Genomic DNA, 14824 nt, shown 5'->3' on the forward strand with positions numbered 1-14824 from the left:
ACCAGTGGGTAAAGGCAGGTTCCCGTGGCAGAGGCGGATAAGGAAAAGATGGCCTTCACCACACCGATGGGTTCTGTGAATTCAACTACATGCCGTTCGGACTGTGCAACGCAACAGGGACATTTCAGAGGATGATGGAGTGCTGTCTTGGGCACAAGAATTTCGAAACCGTCTTGCTGTACCTGGACGATGTCATCGTCTTCTCCAAGACTTATGAGGACCACCTGAAGCACCTGGTTGAGGTGTTCGAAGCTCTGTCCAACTTTGGCCTAAAGGTAAAACCATCCAAATGTCATCTGTTAAAGCCCAAAGTGCAGTACCTGGGCCATGTGGTGAGCACCGAAGGTGTGACACCAGACCCTGACAAGGTCACCGTGATCAAGAACTGGCCAAAGCCCAGCAACCTCCATGAAGTCCGGCAGTTCCTTGGGATGGTAGGCTACTACAGGAGATTTATCAAAAACTTCACCAAAATAGCCTCACCACTACAAGACCTGTTGGTGGGCCAATATAAGAAAACCAAGGGTAAGAATACCCTATTTGACTGGGATGACGGGCTGGAGAGGCCTTCACTCGATTGAAGTTTGCTCTCACGGGAGATGAGGTACTGGCTTACGCTGAATATGACCAACCGTTTGTGCTGTACACGGACGCCAGCAACGCGGGACTGGGAGCCGTGTTGTCCCAGGTACAGAAAGGCAAAGAAAGGGTAATTGCCTACCCCAGCAGGAAACTTCGCCCCACCGAAAGGAACCCTGAGAACTACAGTTCCTTTAAGCTGGAGTTCCTCGCTATCATCTGGGCGGTGACAGAGACGTTCAAGCACTACCTGGCTTCGGCAAGATTCACCGTCTTCACGAAAAACATTCCGCTGACACACTTGGAGACAGCAACACTAGGTGCATTGGAGCAACGGTGGATGGCCTGGTTACCCATACCATGCAGGGCACAAGAATGCGAATGCCGATGCATTGTCCAGGATGCTCAACTTGCCAGAGATGGGAGAAGATACAGAAACACTCGAAGAGATAGAGTTACTAGCTTTCCATCGCCCTGGGGAGACTCAGTATTCCCACTATGTGAGGAACAGGCGTAAGGACAAGCAGGAAGCCATGCTGAACCCATTGCCTCATCATGGATGGGCAGAGACACAGGACAGTGACCCCACGGTCTGTCTGGTCAAAGAGCTGCTGACGCAAGCAGATTCACATCCTGGTCCAGATGCTCCACAAGAGACTCAGCAGCTGTGGAAAGAGAAAGGCAAACTGTTTATGTACGATGGTAAGCTGTGTCGGAGGAGTATTGACCCACGCACTCACGAGCTGGTCTGGCATATAGTGGTCCCAAGACAACATGCGCCAATGGTTCTGGAAGCATACCACGATGGAGCAGGACACTTCGGATGGAAGAAGTTAGAGATCCTACTTCGTGTAAGGTTCTACTGGATTGGCATGAGAAAAGCCATCGTAAAGTGGTGGCGAGAGTGTGGCCCATGTAGCCTGCGCAGAAAGGACCATGACAGCCAGAGGGCTCCCCTACAGCCCATAGTCACCAAACAGCCACTTGAACTGGTGGCCATAGACCACGTGAAGCTAACTCCAAGCCAGTCAGGCTATGTCTACGCTTTGACTATTGTGGATCATTACTCCAGATTTCTGGTAGTTGTACCTGTCAAGGACCAGACAGCAAAGACGGCAGCCAAAGCCTTCCAACAGCACTTCTGTAGACCACATGGATATCCTGAGAAGGTACTCACTGATCAAGGCCCAGCCTTCGAAGCGGAAGCGTTTCAAGAATTCTGCAACCTGTATGGATGCAAAAAGAGCAGAACAACACTGTACCACCCGCAAACCAACGGAATGTGTGAAAAGATAAACCAAGTAGTGATTGATCTACTGAAGACCTTACCTTTACATGAAAGAAACTTATGGCCAGAGATGTTACCAGACTTGGTAGACTTGTACAACCACATTCCAGTGAATTCCACCAACTGCACTCCAGCATACCTGATGAGAGGAAGATCTAGTAAACTACCAGTTGATCTAGACATGGGAGTCCTAACCCCAGAACATGCCTCACCTGATGCAGATTGGGATACTGAGAGACAACAAAAGTACCGCCAAGTACAAGAGTGCATTGAAAGAAGTTTATCACAAGCAAGACAAAAGCAAGAGAGAGACTATAACCAACGTGCCCCTGCAATTCCCTTGTCACCAGGTGAACAAGAGATCAAACGTTAAAGGAGAATGCACAAACTTGACGACCAGTGGGAGGCAGAACCGTATACTATCCTACCTTCAAACTTCGACAACACGAAAGTCTGCCTTATCAGTAAAGATGGAGGAGAAACGTCAACTGCAGTATCCAGAGACCATCTCAAAGTATGCCCTGATAAATTGAGGAACAGAGAAACAGACCCAGGAACATCTCCACCCATGGAATAAGAAGAAAAGAAAATTCACATCGTTCTCGGAGATTTTCCCCAGTCTTGGACTCAAATACAACAGGCCATAGTGATACCTGTCTTGACTTTTCTCCAGCCGGAAATACAAGAAGTGACTCAGAACCATCCTGAACCAGAAGAGACTCTGCACCAACAGGTTCAAGCAGCAAATGTCACCCCAGCAGTGGAACCAGAAAATCCACCCTCTGCTATTGGTGAAACTTTCAGACCTATGGTGAATCTGAGAAGTCGCAGACAATTACCAAGTATACCTACACAATGCAGGTCTACACATAGTACATGCACTAGTGGGTACAATACAGCAGACATGGTAGACCAGGAAGTACGTAGGTCTACTTGTAGCACCAAGGGTCAAATCCCAGCCCGATATAGGGACTAAAAATGTCAATAATTGCTGTTACCTGTTTAAATTGCTTGCTTATGTTTGTTGCAGCTTTAAAATGGACAATAGGGTGATGGACAGTGAATTACCCAAAAACTGTCTTTGTGCATAGTTGGCACCCTCAAGGTGCACCCTGGTTCTACCCACATTGCCAGTGTGGGTAGGGCCTTGTTTGCTTGTTTCTTCACAGACCCGAAGCAAAACAGTCTGGCGTGGCGTACCCTGGGTCTGGATATGCCTTGTAGACCGCCGAGCCCCTACGTTGGGGGTTATGGCGGGTCCCTCACATCGGCACTTTCATTTATAAACAAGGACACCCTGGTATAAGACCAGATGTACATTTATAAACTTGTTTTTGCAACGTTCAAAGCCAAAAGTACCTCCCATAAAGGGAAACCAAAGTTTATACTTGTTCCAATGTTTTTCAAAATGTTTGCATTATTAAACATGTATTGTTGTTCTTCTTTTCCCAGTTCGGGAGTACTGGATTTAATGGGGGGGAGTGTGAAGCCCCAGGGTCCTGGTCGTCACAGTAATATTGCTTTCCTCATGGGGAGAGTGATGTTACATTTGGAAGCGATGAAGGATATCTCTTTATCAGGTAATCACAATGCACACAACATGTTCACCCTCCAAGCCAGAAGGGGAAGCTCTAAGCCTGGATTTGGGTGAACTCCCCTATAAATACATTCTGATCAGGAGGGAAAGGGTTCAGATTGTTGTAAAGAGGTTGCTTTCCCTGCTCCTTGCCTGGAACCACTTAGCCAGACAGCTGGGTTGTTGGGGGGAAGACTTTCTGCCCTGGACAGAGGGGACAGGTTGACTGCTGGGAAAAGAGGGGAGTGGTCAGAAAAGTGCGGGAGAGAGAGCGCGCCAGAGAGGAGACAGCGTGCCAGAGAGAAAGCAGGCTGCAGCGCCGCGCTCCCCATGACAGAGTGCTCCCCGTGAGGGCACTGAGGCTGAGATACCCACCAGAGTGACGGCTGGATGTGAGGGTGTAGATTTGGAAGCCTCCAGAATCAGAGACAGTGACTGTGCAGCCCTGATGACCGCAGTGACAAGCAAAGAATCCCTGGTGACCGCAGTGACAAGCAAAGAATCCCTGAGTGTGATAAGTAACTACCCAGAGTGTGTGTGACAGCGTTAATACAGGGAGACTGTCAGCCTGGTGCATAGAGGCTCTTGCAGAAGCAAGGAGACTGTGCTATTTCCTGGTTTCACTTTCACTTTGCGAAGAACAGATTGCAGAGAGACTTAACCCCGGACCTTCCAGGAGACACAGAAGAGACTTCAGGATCCCAAGCCCTGCTGGTGACTGTATCCACATTGGGAAAAGGACCCTCCAGTCAGGACCTCCCTGGGCTGATAAGTTACAAGAACACTCGTTAACCCTTTGATTCCGCTTAACTGTTTACTGTTTTACTTGACTCTATTAACCCCGTTTACTCCCTGCGAGGAGAATTTTACCCCTGTTAATAAATCCCCTTCAACAGTTGGTCTGTCTGTTCCGTGGTGACATACGCAACCCTTCACTCTATTACACTTGGCGTAGTCGGCAGGATGTCACACGGTAGCACGGAAGGGGCAGACCAAGCAGTTGAGGGAGGCCCCAGGTCTAGCATCTCCCTGGGAGCCATGTTAGCTAACCTACCAAAATTTTCAGGGAGTAATGTCATGTTGTGGGGTTGGACAGAGCGCATCCGAGGGATGATGCGGATACATCCTATGACACCAGCTCTGCAGGCGGAAATAGCTGTGATGGCCCTAGAGGGGGATGCACGGGACTCTGTTATGCTAAGACCCCCCCAGGCGAGAGATACCCTGGACAAAGTATTACGTATACTTGAGGAGACGCATGGGGACCCCACTGACGTAAGGGAGCTGCGCATGCGACTGTTCCGCCGGGTACAAAGAGAGGGGGAGACCGTGACGCAATATATGAACGCACTGCAGGAGCTTCATACTGCCATTATACGGAAGGACGGCATAGGTGTGGGGTCAATTGACGTTGTACTGCGAGACCAACTGGTGACAGGCTTGCGAGATGTATTGATGAAACAGGCCCTGCTAGAGCGCATGCGTGTAAAGCTAGATATGACTTTCTCTGAGGTCGGGAGTGAGGCACGCACACGCGAGCAAGAGCAAGGGGTGGTAGTGCCAGTGGGAAAGGTATGGAGCAGGGAGGTAACAGCCCCTCAATGGGTAGAAGACTTGAAGAAGGAGCTTAAGCGAGTCCGTGAGGAGGTGGCTGAATATAAGAAGATCCCTGCTGCAGAAACCGCCCTCCAAAGTGAGACTAATGCCGTTCGGCGAAGAAGACTGCCTAGATGCTACAACTGCGGAGCATCCAGTCAAAATGAAGAGAAGGCAATGTGGACCCGGGATTCCCAGCTGAAGATAAGAAGAATCTGGGAGGAGATTGAGAGTCTGGGGAAAGCCCTTACTGCTGTTTTGGGGACCAGCGGCATATCCCGAGGTAATGTGCGGAAGCCACCAGAAAGAGATATAGGAGAGGTGCGCCACATAAAGAAGGCTTCGGTGGCGGCCCCAGAGTGTAACTCCGTATCCTGGGATGAAGAGCAACCGCAGATGAGAGATGTCCCCTGCCGAGGTCGACGATCCAAACTGAAGCGCCCTCCAGACAGACGCAGACGTGAGTGCTGGATGTGCAGAAAGGTGGGACACATGTCCAGAAATTGCCCTACCCGAGAAGAGCGGTGGCAGAGATCCGCTCACCCCTCTGAGGGTCCTGCTAACTGGAGGGAATGTCGCCCCTGGAGGGAATGGTACGGCAGGAAGAGAAGAGTTCCACCTAGGACAAGACAGTACCACAATGTCGGACGCCAAGGAGAGGTGGAGAAGGTGTCAAGCATCTCTGGTGAGACTCAGACTGGCAGGAAGAAAGTGACGTTCTCTCGAGAAAACCACCAAAGTGCTTTACTACCCTGTCCAGCACGAGTTCCTGAAGAAGGAGAGAAAGTGCCAAGTGTTCCTGCGACACTCGTTTTCAATGTCCGAGCCGATGAGGAGGAGGAACCACTGATGTCGTCCCCTGAGGTGAAGAATGTGCTGGCTGTCAGCTCACCAGTTCCTGATCGGACAAGGGAAATGGAGCAGCTGTGTGAGACAGAGCGTGTGGCTGAGTATACCTGGGAAGTGATGCCCGCAGAGCCCGGCGCAGATGACAAAGAGTCCGGCCTGCATGGTCTTAATTCATCTGACTCAAGGTTTGACAAGAATGCTCCTGTCAAAGAGAGGGGGAGCTATGAAGAAGAATTGCGTGTACTAAGCCCCCAAACTGAGGAGCCTGAACAAGAAGTCCCTAAAGTTTCCGATAACGACAAGGAGGAGGATGAATCATCTACGCAGACATCTGCTAGCGGCAAAGCTAAGAAGAAGAAAAAGAAGAAGACAGCAGTTGTTGATGACGCAGAGAAAGCATATCTCAACCTGACTGATGAGCAGCTCCTAAACCATTTAGTCTTGGAGTATCTACAAGAAGAAAAGCAGAAGGAGATGCGAGAATCGCAGGTATCCGACTCCCCTCCGAAGAACAAAGAGAAGCACGAAGAGTCCTCGCCCGTGTAATGGCGAGCTTTAAGAGAGGGGGAATGTAAAGAGGTTGCTTTCCCTGCTCCTTGCCTGGAACCACTTAGCCAGACAGCTGGGTTGTTGGGGGGAAGACTTTCTGCCCTGGACAGAGGGGACAGGTTGACTGCTGGGAAAAGAGAGGGGAGTGGTCAGAAAAGTGCGGGAGAGAGAGCGCGCCAGAGAGGGGACAGCGTGCCAGAGAGAAAGCAGGCTGCAGCGCCGCGCTCCCCATGACAGAGTGCTCCCCGTGAGGGCACTGAGGCTGAGATACCCACCAGAGTGACGGCTGGATGTGAGGGTGTAGATTTGGAAGCCTCCAGAATTAGAGACAGTGACTGTGCAGCCCTGGTGACCGCAGTGACAAGCAAAGAATCCCTGGTGACCGCAGTGACAAGCAAAGAATCCCTGAGTGTGATAAGTAACTACCCAGAGTGTGTGTGACAGCGTTAATACAGGGAGACTGTCAGCCTGGTGCATAGAGGCTCTTGCAGAAGCGACGAGACTGTGCTATTTCCTGGTTTCACTTTCACTTTGAGAAGAACAGATTGCAGAGAGACTTAACCCCGGACCTTCCAGGAGACACAGAAGAGACTTCAGGATCCCAAGCCCTGCTGGTGACTGTATCCACATTGGGAAAAGGACCCTCCAGTCAGGACCTCCCTGGGCTGATAAGTTACAAGAACACTCGTTAACCCTTTGATTCCGCTTAACTGTTTACTGTTTTACTTGACTCTATTAACCCCATTTACTCCCTGCGAGGAGAATTTTACCCCTGTTAATAAATCCCCTTCAACAGTTGGTCTGTCTGTTCCGTGGTGACATACGCAACCCTTCACTCTATTACATTGTCAGAGAGACAGAGGAGGGCAGATCGACATAGAGTGTCAGAAGGTCTGAAGGGGCCCTGTAGTTTGAAGTACTGCAGCCCCTGGAGGAAGACTCAAGGAGAAGTCATTATTATGGGGGACTTCAACTATCCTGAAATAGATTGGGGAACAGAAACCTGCAGTTCCAGTAAAGGTAATCGGTTTTTGACAACTATGAGAGACAATTACCTTTCACAACTGGTTCAGGACCCAACAAGGAGGGGGGCACTGCTAGACCTAATATTAACCAACAGGCCAGACCGCATATCAAATATAAGGGTTGGGGGTCACTTGGGGAATAGTGATCACAAAATAATAAGTTTTCATGTAACCTTTAATAAGATGGGTAGTAGGGGGGTGACAAGGACACTAAACTTCAGGAGGGCAAATTTCCAACGGATGAGAGAGGATCTTGGTGCAATTAACTGGGACGATATCCTGAGACACAAAAATACACAAAGAAAATGGGAGACGTTTATTGGCATCCTGGATAGGACCTGTGCACAGTATATACCGTATGGGAATAAACATACTAGAAATAGGAGGAAACCAATATGGCTAAATAGAGCTGTAAGGGGCGCAATAAGGGACAAAAAGAAAGCATTTAGAGAATTAAAGGAAGTAGGTAGTGAGGAGGCATTAAATAAATACAGAAAATTAAATACATTCTGTAAAAAGCAAATCAAGGCAGCAAAGATTGAGACAGAGAGACTCATTGCCAGAGAGAGTAAAAATAATCCCAAAATATTCTTTAACTATATAAATAGTAAGAAACTAAAAAATGACAGTGTTGGCCCCCTTAAAAATAGTCTGGGTGAAATGGTGGATGAGGATGAGGAAAAAGCCAATATGCTAAATGACTTTTTTTCATCAGTATTTACAAAAGAAAATCCCATGGCAGCCAATATGACTAGTGATAATAATTCCCCATTAAATGTCACCTGCTTAACCCAGCAGGAAGTACAGCGGCGTCTAAAAATAACTAAAATTGACAAATCTCCGGGCCCGGATGGGATCCACCCCCGAGTACTGCAGGAACTAAGTACAGTCATTGATAGACCATTATTTTTAATCTTTAAAGACTCCATAATAACAGGGTCTGTACCACAGGACTGGCGTATAGCAAATGTGGTGCCAATATTCAAAAAAGGGGCAAAAACTGAACTCGGTAATTATAGGCCAGTAAGCTTAACCTCTACTGTGGGTAAAATCCTGGAGGGCATTCTAAGGGATGCTATGCTGGAGTATCTGAAGAGGAATAACCTCATGACCCAGTATCAGCACGGGTTTACTAGGGACCGTTCATGTCAGACTAATTTGATCAGCTTCTATGAAGAGGTAAGTTCCGGACTGGACCAAGGGAACCCAGTGGACGTAGTATATATGGACTTTTCCAAAGCTTTTGATACGGTGCCACACAAAAGGTTGTTACATAAAATGAGAGTAATGGGGATAGGGGAAAATATGTGTAAGTGGGTTGAGAGCTGGCTCAGGGATAGGAAACAAAGGGTGGTTATTAATGGAGCACACTCGGACTGGGTCACGGTTAGCAGTGGGGTACCACAGGGGTCAGTATTGGGCCCTCTTCTTTTTAACATATTTATTAATGACCTTGTAGGGGGCATTCAGAGTAGAATTTCAATATTTGCAGATGACACTAAACTCTGCAGGGTAATCAATACAGGGGAGGACAATTTTATATTACAGGATGATTTATGTAAACTAGAAGCTTGGGCTGATAAATGGCAAATGAGCTTTAATGGGGATAAATGTAAGGTCATGCACTTGGGTAGAAGTAATAAGATGTATAACTATGTGCTTAATTCTAAAACTCTGGGCAAAACCGTCAATGAAAAAGACCTGGGTGTATGGGTGGATGACAAACTCATATTCAGTGGCCAGTGTCAGGCAGCTGCTACAAAGGCAAATAAAATAATGGGATGTATTAAAAGAGGCATAGATGCTCATGAGGAGAACATAATTTTACCTCTATACAAGTCACTAGTTCGACCACACTTAGAATACTGTGCACAGTTCTGGTCTCCGGTGTATAAGAAAGACATAGCTGAACTGGAGCGGGTGCAGAGAAGAGCGACCAAGGTTATTAGAGGACTGAGGGGTCTGCAATACCAAGATAGGTTATTACACTTGGGGCTATTTAGTTTGGAAAAACGAAGACTAAGGGGTGATCTTATGTTAATGTATAAATATATGAGGGGACAGTACAAAGACCTTTCTGATGATCTTTTTAATCATAGACCTGAGACAGGGACAAGGGGGCATCCTCTACGTCTGGAGGAAAGAAGGTTTAAGCATAATAACAGACGCGGATTCTTTACTGTAAGAGCAGTGAGACTATGGAACTCTCTGCCGTATGATGTTGTAATGACTGATTCATTAATTAAATTTAAGAGGGGACTGGATACCTTTCTGGAAAAGTATAATGTTACAGGGTATATACACTAGATTCCTTGATAAGGCGTTGATCCAGGGAACTAGTCTGATTGCCGTATGTGGAGTCGGGAAGGAATTTTTTTCCCCATGGTGGAGTTACTCTTTGCCACATGGGGTTTTTTTGCCTTCCCCTGGATCAACATGTTAGGGCATGTTAGGTTAGGCTATGGGTTGAACTAGATGGACTTACAGTCTTCCTTCAACCTTAATAACTATGTAATAACTATGTAACTATGAAGAGACGTACAGAAGAAAAGAACATCATTCAGTGAGCGTGAAGGAGAGAAAAACACAGGAGAGTGATATCAGGGGAGACCAGCTGCGATGGAGCTGCCTCACTCTGAAGCGCAGATAACCGGTAGCAGGAACATCGATGTTGTAAGGGACTCTAAGACTTACATCAGAGACCGGCAGGACAGCTGAACTGCAAGTTACCTGTCCGCCACACACACCTGAGACACAGTAACACATAGAGCCCGGGGCATGCTAGAGTCCCTGTAAAAAGGCTTGAGATACCTGTCCTGCAGGTATTGTCCTATCCTATATGGGGGCTAGTATGTCAGATTTACTGATATGACACTACTATAGCAGTTAGGCCATTCCTTTTTTGTATTCCTCCCTTATTATTATTTATATTATCATTAACTCTTTCCACTTGGATGTGAGGATTTACTATTAATACACAACGCTCACTTTACTCTTGCACAATATTCACTTTATCTGTGTACCTGATATACATATACTCTTTTGAAGCACTGTGAATTATATATATTGTTTCTTTAATAATTTATTGAATTGATGAAAGTATGTGCAGTGGCCCTTTGTACAATGAATTGATAATATATTCTCTATTTATCTGCAGTATAGGACAGCAAATGTATTTAATATTAATTAATTTCTAAGATATGGTTGTAATGAATCATTAAACTAAATTAATTATATATATTCTGAGGATAGGATTTATTGTTTCATAGTCTAGTATCATCATAAAAAAATAAAATTTTTGAATTTTTTGATCTATCATACTTTATTGACTTAGTTTTTTGTTACATCTATTGTTATTTGGTTTTAGACCCTACGTGGTACCTCGCACCTTGTTCAGCCACCTGGTGGCCTTTTCTCCTCCTTTATGTATTTTATAAATGTTGTGAATACTATATAAAGAATAAAATATATATTTTTGAATATATCGGTGGTGTATCATATTTTTAGGATTTTAGTGTTGAATGATTACACGCCTATACCAGTATTTGTTTGCTTTGTAAACTAACTATCCTATATGGGAGACAGAGAGAAGAACTGTGAGGACCTTATTTGAAGCCATAGGCAGTAAGGGACTACAACACCACTGCGCTAGAGGAAGACTTTTAACTCCACCTGGTAAAGGGGAACTCTGGTTTCGCTTCCAAGCCGGCCGGACCCTGCCTGCCCTGTGATCTGGTGCTCTGGACTGTGGCTTCTGAAGTCTTCAGTAAACTAAGGTAAAGAGACTGCAATCCTGTGTCCTCATTCCTTACTGCGCCATTCACCATCTTCCATCTACACACCAGGAGCCCTGGGGACATACTTCACCTGTGGGAAGGTATACCATCTAGCTGCCATAACATCACCCCAGAGGACCCCTTAAAGCAGCGTTGGTCCCCACTGACCGAATACCACAGGTGGCGTCACGAACATAAACTTTAATCTCCCTTTTACATGGGTGCCCAGGGCCACGGACCGGGTCGCCACCGTGACATCCCCCTGTGAACACCGAGCCCGGTATCGGGTATCCCCAAGGTATCCCTCAGTAACATTGTAGGTTATAGTTAAATTAGTGACGAAATGTACAATTAGTGGAGAAAGGTTGAACTTGATGGACCAAGATCTTTTTTCAACCTATTAAACTATGTAACTATGTAATCACTTCAAGAACACCAACCAATAAACCATGTGATGATGCAATGTATTACTATTTGAGACCCCACATTTAATTTAACTAGGGGGACTAAACACATGCTACCATAATAGGCACATGAGGAACAATATTCATTTATTCATCAGAATAGTAAAAAGGCATATCGGCCATGATAGTTATATTGCTACAGTAATGATCCTGCCCTCAAGGAGAAACCAGGGAAATATAATACAAGAAGACAAACAACTAAAGAGCAAAGTGTATAATGATAAGGAAAATGCTGGAACACACTCTGCTGCCAGTAACATCCGTCACATTTGATTTCTCTTCTCCGACTGATCTCAGCCATGGCGTTTGCTGATCTGAGACACGAGCTGAACTGCTCCATCTGTATGAACGTTTATACAGATCCTGTAACCCTGAGATGTGGACACAACTTCTGCCGGGGGTGTATTGATGGAGTGCGGGATACAGATGGCGGGTATGGAGAATATTCCTGTCCTGACTGTAGAGCAATATTTCAGAAGTGGCCTCCACTACAGAAGAACATAACTCTGTGTAATGTTGTGGAGAATTTCCTGTCTATTCAGCCAAATCAGGAGATCACCGGGATCCGCTGCACTTACTGTGTGGACTCTCCTGCACCTGCTGTTAAATCCTGTCTGCTGTGTGAGACTTCTCTGTGTGATAATCATCTGAGGGTTCACATTGAAACATCAGCAGATCACGTCCTAACAGAACCCAGCACTTCCCTGAAAACCAGAAAATGTTCCATCCATAGGAAGATCCTGGAATATTACTGCACTGAGGACGCTGCTTGTATCTGTGTGTCCTGCAGTTTGGCCGGAGAACATCGGGGACACCGGGTGGAGATGCTGGAGGAGGCCTCCGAGAAGAAGAAGGAGAAACTGAAATACCTTGTTCAGAAACTGATCACAAAGAGAAAGGAAACTGAGGAAAGAGTCGGGAGTCTGGAGGAGCACAGGAGGAAAGTTAAAGAAAAAGCAGATACAAAAGCCGAGGTAGTCACTGCCCTGTGTACAGACATCAGGAGACGGGTGGACGACCTGGAGAAGAAGGTCCTGAGTGAGATCTCCAGGCGGGAAGAGAAGGTGATACTGTCACTGTCTGATGTGATCCATCAGTTGGAAATAAAGAAGGACGAGCTGTCCAGGAAGATGAGGCACATTGAGGAGCTGTGTAACATGACGGATCCACTGACTGTCTTACAGGAACCAGACACCGGTGACTTGTGTGATCCTGAGGAGGAGGGAGATGATGAGGACCCAGGAGGACATGATGGAGGTGATCGGTGTGAGGAGCTGATCTCACACATATCACACACATTATCTGCTATGATAAGAGATATAAATGTGACCTTCCATGTTCAGGATCCTGCAGACATATTACTGGATGTAAACACGGCTGGTAATAATCTCCTTATAGCAGACGATCTGAAAACTGCGACCTGGACAGAAATAGCAGAGAATCGTCCAGAAACAGCAAAGAGTTTCCAGTATTTTCAGGTGATGAGCGAGAGGAGATTTACCTCAGGACGACATTACTGGGATGTGGAGATCAGTGGATCGAGTATCTGGATGGTGGGGATGAGTTACCCCAGTATAGTCAGGAGGGGGCGTCAGTCATACATTGGAAATAATAACAAGTCCTGGGGTTTATATAAAGGGCTGGGGAATATTAATCAGTATTCAGTGAAACATGACAATAATGAGATCCCGTTACCTCACCAGATCTCCAGTAATAGAGTCAGGATCTCTCTGGATTATGAGGCCGGGCAGTTGTCCTTTTATGAGCTGTGTGACCCCATCAGACACTTACACACCTTCACTGCCTCCTTCTCTGAGCCCCTTCATGCTGTGTTACATGTATATGATGGTTCTGTAAAGATATCAGGGAGGAGCGGCTGTGAGGAACCATCATCATAGAAGAAATCAACTCAGAGACTGGTGACATCACAGGGAGCAGAGTCTATGATTGGTAGAACAGTCAGCCAGTGTGAGGAGCCTCATGATGGATCCGGTTATCTCTAGTATCGTACATGCGGTTTTAAAGGTTCTCTTTTTCTTATGTACTTGTGGGCTTGTTTTTTCATGTCCTTTTTGTATAGCTTTTTTTTTAATGGTATCGGGAAAATATAAAATAAAAAATAGAAAATACATGTATATTTTTCACATTTTGTGATTTTTTAATTTTTACGACCTCAAAGGACTACTAACAACATTTTAAATTGCATTCCCCTTTCCAAATAAATTATTTTTATGTATTGGACATTTTTGGGATGGGATGAGGCTAGACTGGCAGTGACTGTTTTTTTATGCTTTTTTCGATGTTATTATTGCTATTCTTTTCTTAATTTATTTTATTTTATACACTGTGCCCCCTTGAAGGTCTTAATAAATATTGTGGGGGCATTTTATCATATCAATACATTCTTTTTTTTAACTGATTTCTCTTGTAACATAGGATGGTATGTTAGCTCCAGCTACAAGGAAATATCTGCCTCCCTGCTGCATAGCAGAAATGACTGGGTTTCCTGGGACCCAGCAGCTCCCGTTCCCTCCCTACACCCACTGATCACATGACCACAGGGTCTGGAGGAGGAAGCACTGTCAGTACTTCCTGATCTATATACAAAATACTAGTTCAGCACTTTGTATACAGAGATGGAGAAGGAAGACATGGTAGTAAACCACATTTATTTTCTCTCTGGGAAGTTTAGTTGTGTCTGAGAGCAGCTTCCCTCCCCACAGCTGCAAGATCTTGTGAAAGCTGCTTAGACTGCATTTACATTTTAGAATAAGGGGGCGCAGCCCTGATTTATAAAGTCCATGGGCAGTGAAGACGTTTTTAAATTTTCTAAGAAACTTCTGGTAATGCACTTGTCAAAAGTAAAATTGTATTAAAGGGAATCTGTCACCAGGTTTTTGTCAGTTAATCTGAGAGCAGCATATTGCAGGGACAGAGACCCTGATTAAAGCTATGTGTCACTTTCTGGGCTGCTTGCTATAACTTTTTTTTTTAGATTACAGTTTTATCTGCAGGAGATTCTCCCTAGTGGACTAGTTTACACTTTATTTTTTGATAAATGATTTTATCAAAATTGCAGCAAGAAACCGAGGAAGTGACACATCACTAAAATCATAGTCTCT

The 14824-nt window shown here is 45.8% G+C and overlaps 1 protein-coding gene across 1 annotated transcript; it reads left to right on the forward strand.

The window, feature by feature from the left end:
• The first annotated feature begins 11995 nt into the window (after positions 1 to 11995).
• Positions 11996 to 14598, forward strand: LOC143774039 (E3 ubiquitin/ISG15 ligase TRIM25-like). Its single transcript, XM_077261331.1, has one exon. It carries the CDS (start codon positions 12002 to 12004, stop codon positions 13598 to 13600), a length of 1599 nt encoding a protein of 532 aa, XP_077117446.1. The 5' UTR covers positions 11996 to 12001; the 3' UTR covers positions 13601 to 14598.
• The last annotated feature ends 226 nt before the right edge of the window (positions 14599 to 14824 follow it).

Source organism: Ranitomeya variabilis, chromosome 5 (assembly GCF_051348905.1).
Source record: "Ranitomeya variabilis isolate aRanVar5 chromosome 5, aRanVar5.hap1, whole genome shotgun sequence".
In the NCBI taxonomy this organism is placed as follows: domain Eukaryota; kingdom Metazoa; phylum Chordata; class Amphibia; order Anura; family Dendrobatidae; genus Ranitomeya; species Ranitomeya variabilis.

Excerpts from the sequence above, each read along its gene's own strand:
- LOC143774039 (XM_077261331.1), top strand. The coding sequence starts at position 12,002 with ATGGCGTTTGCTGATCTGAGACACGAGCTGAACTGCTCCATCTGTATG.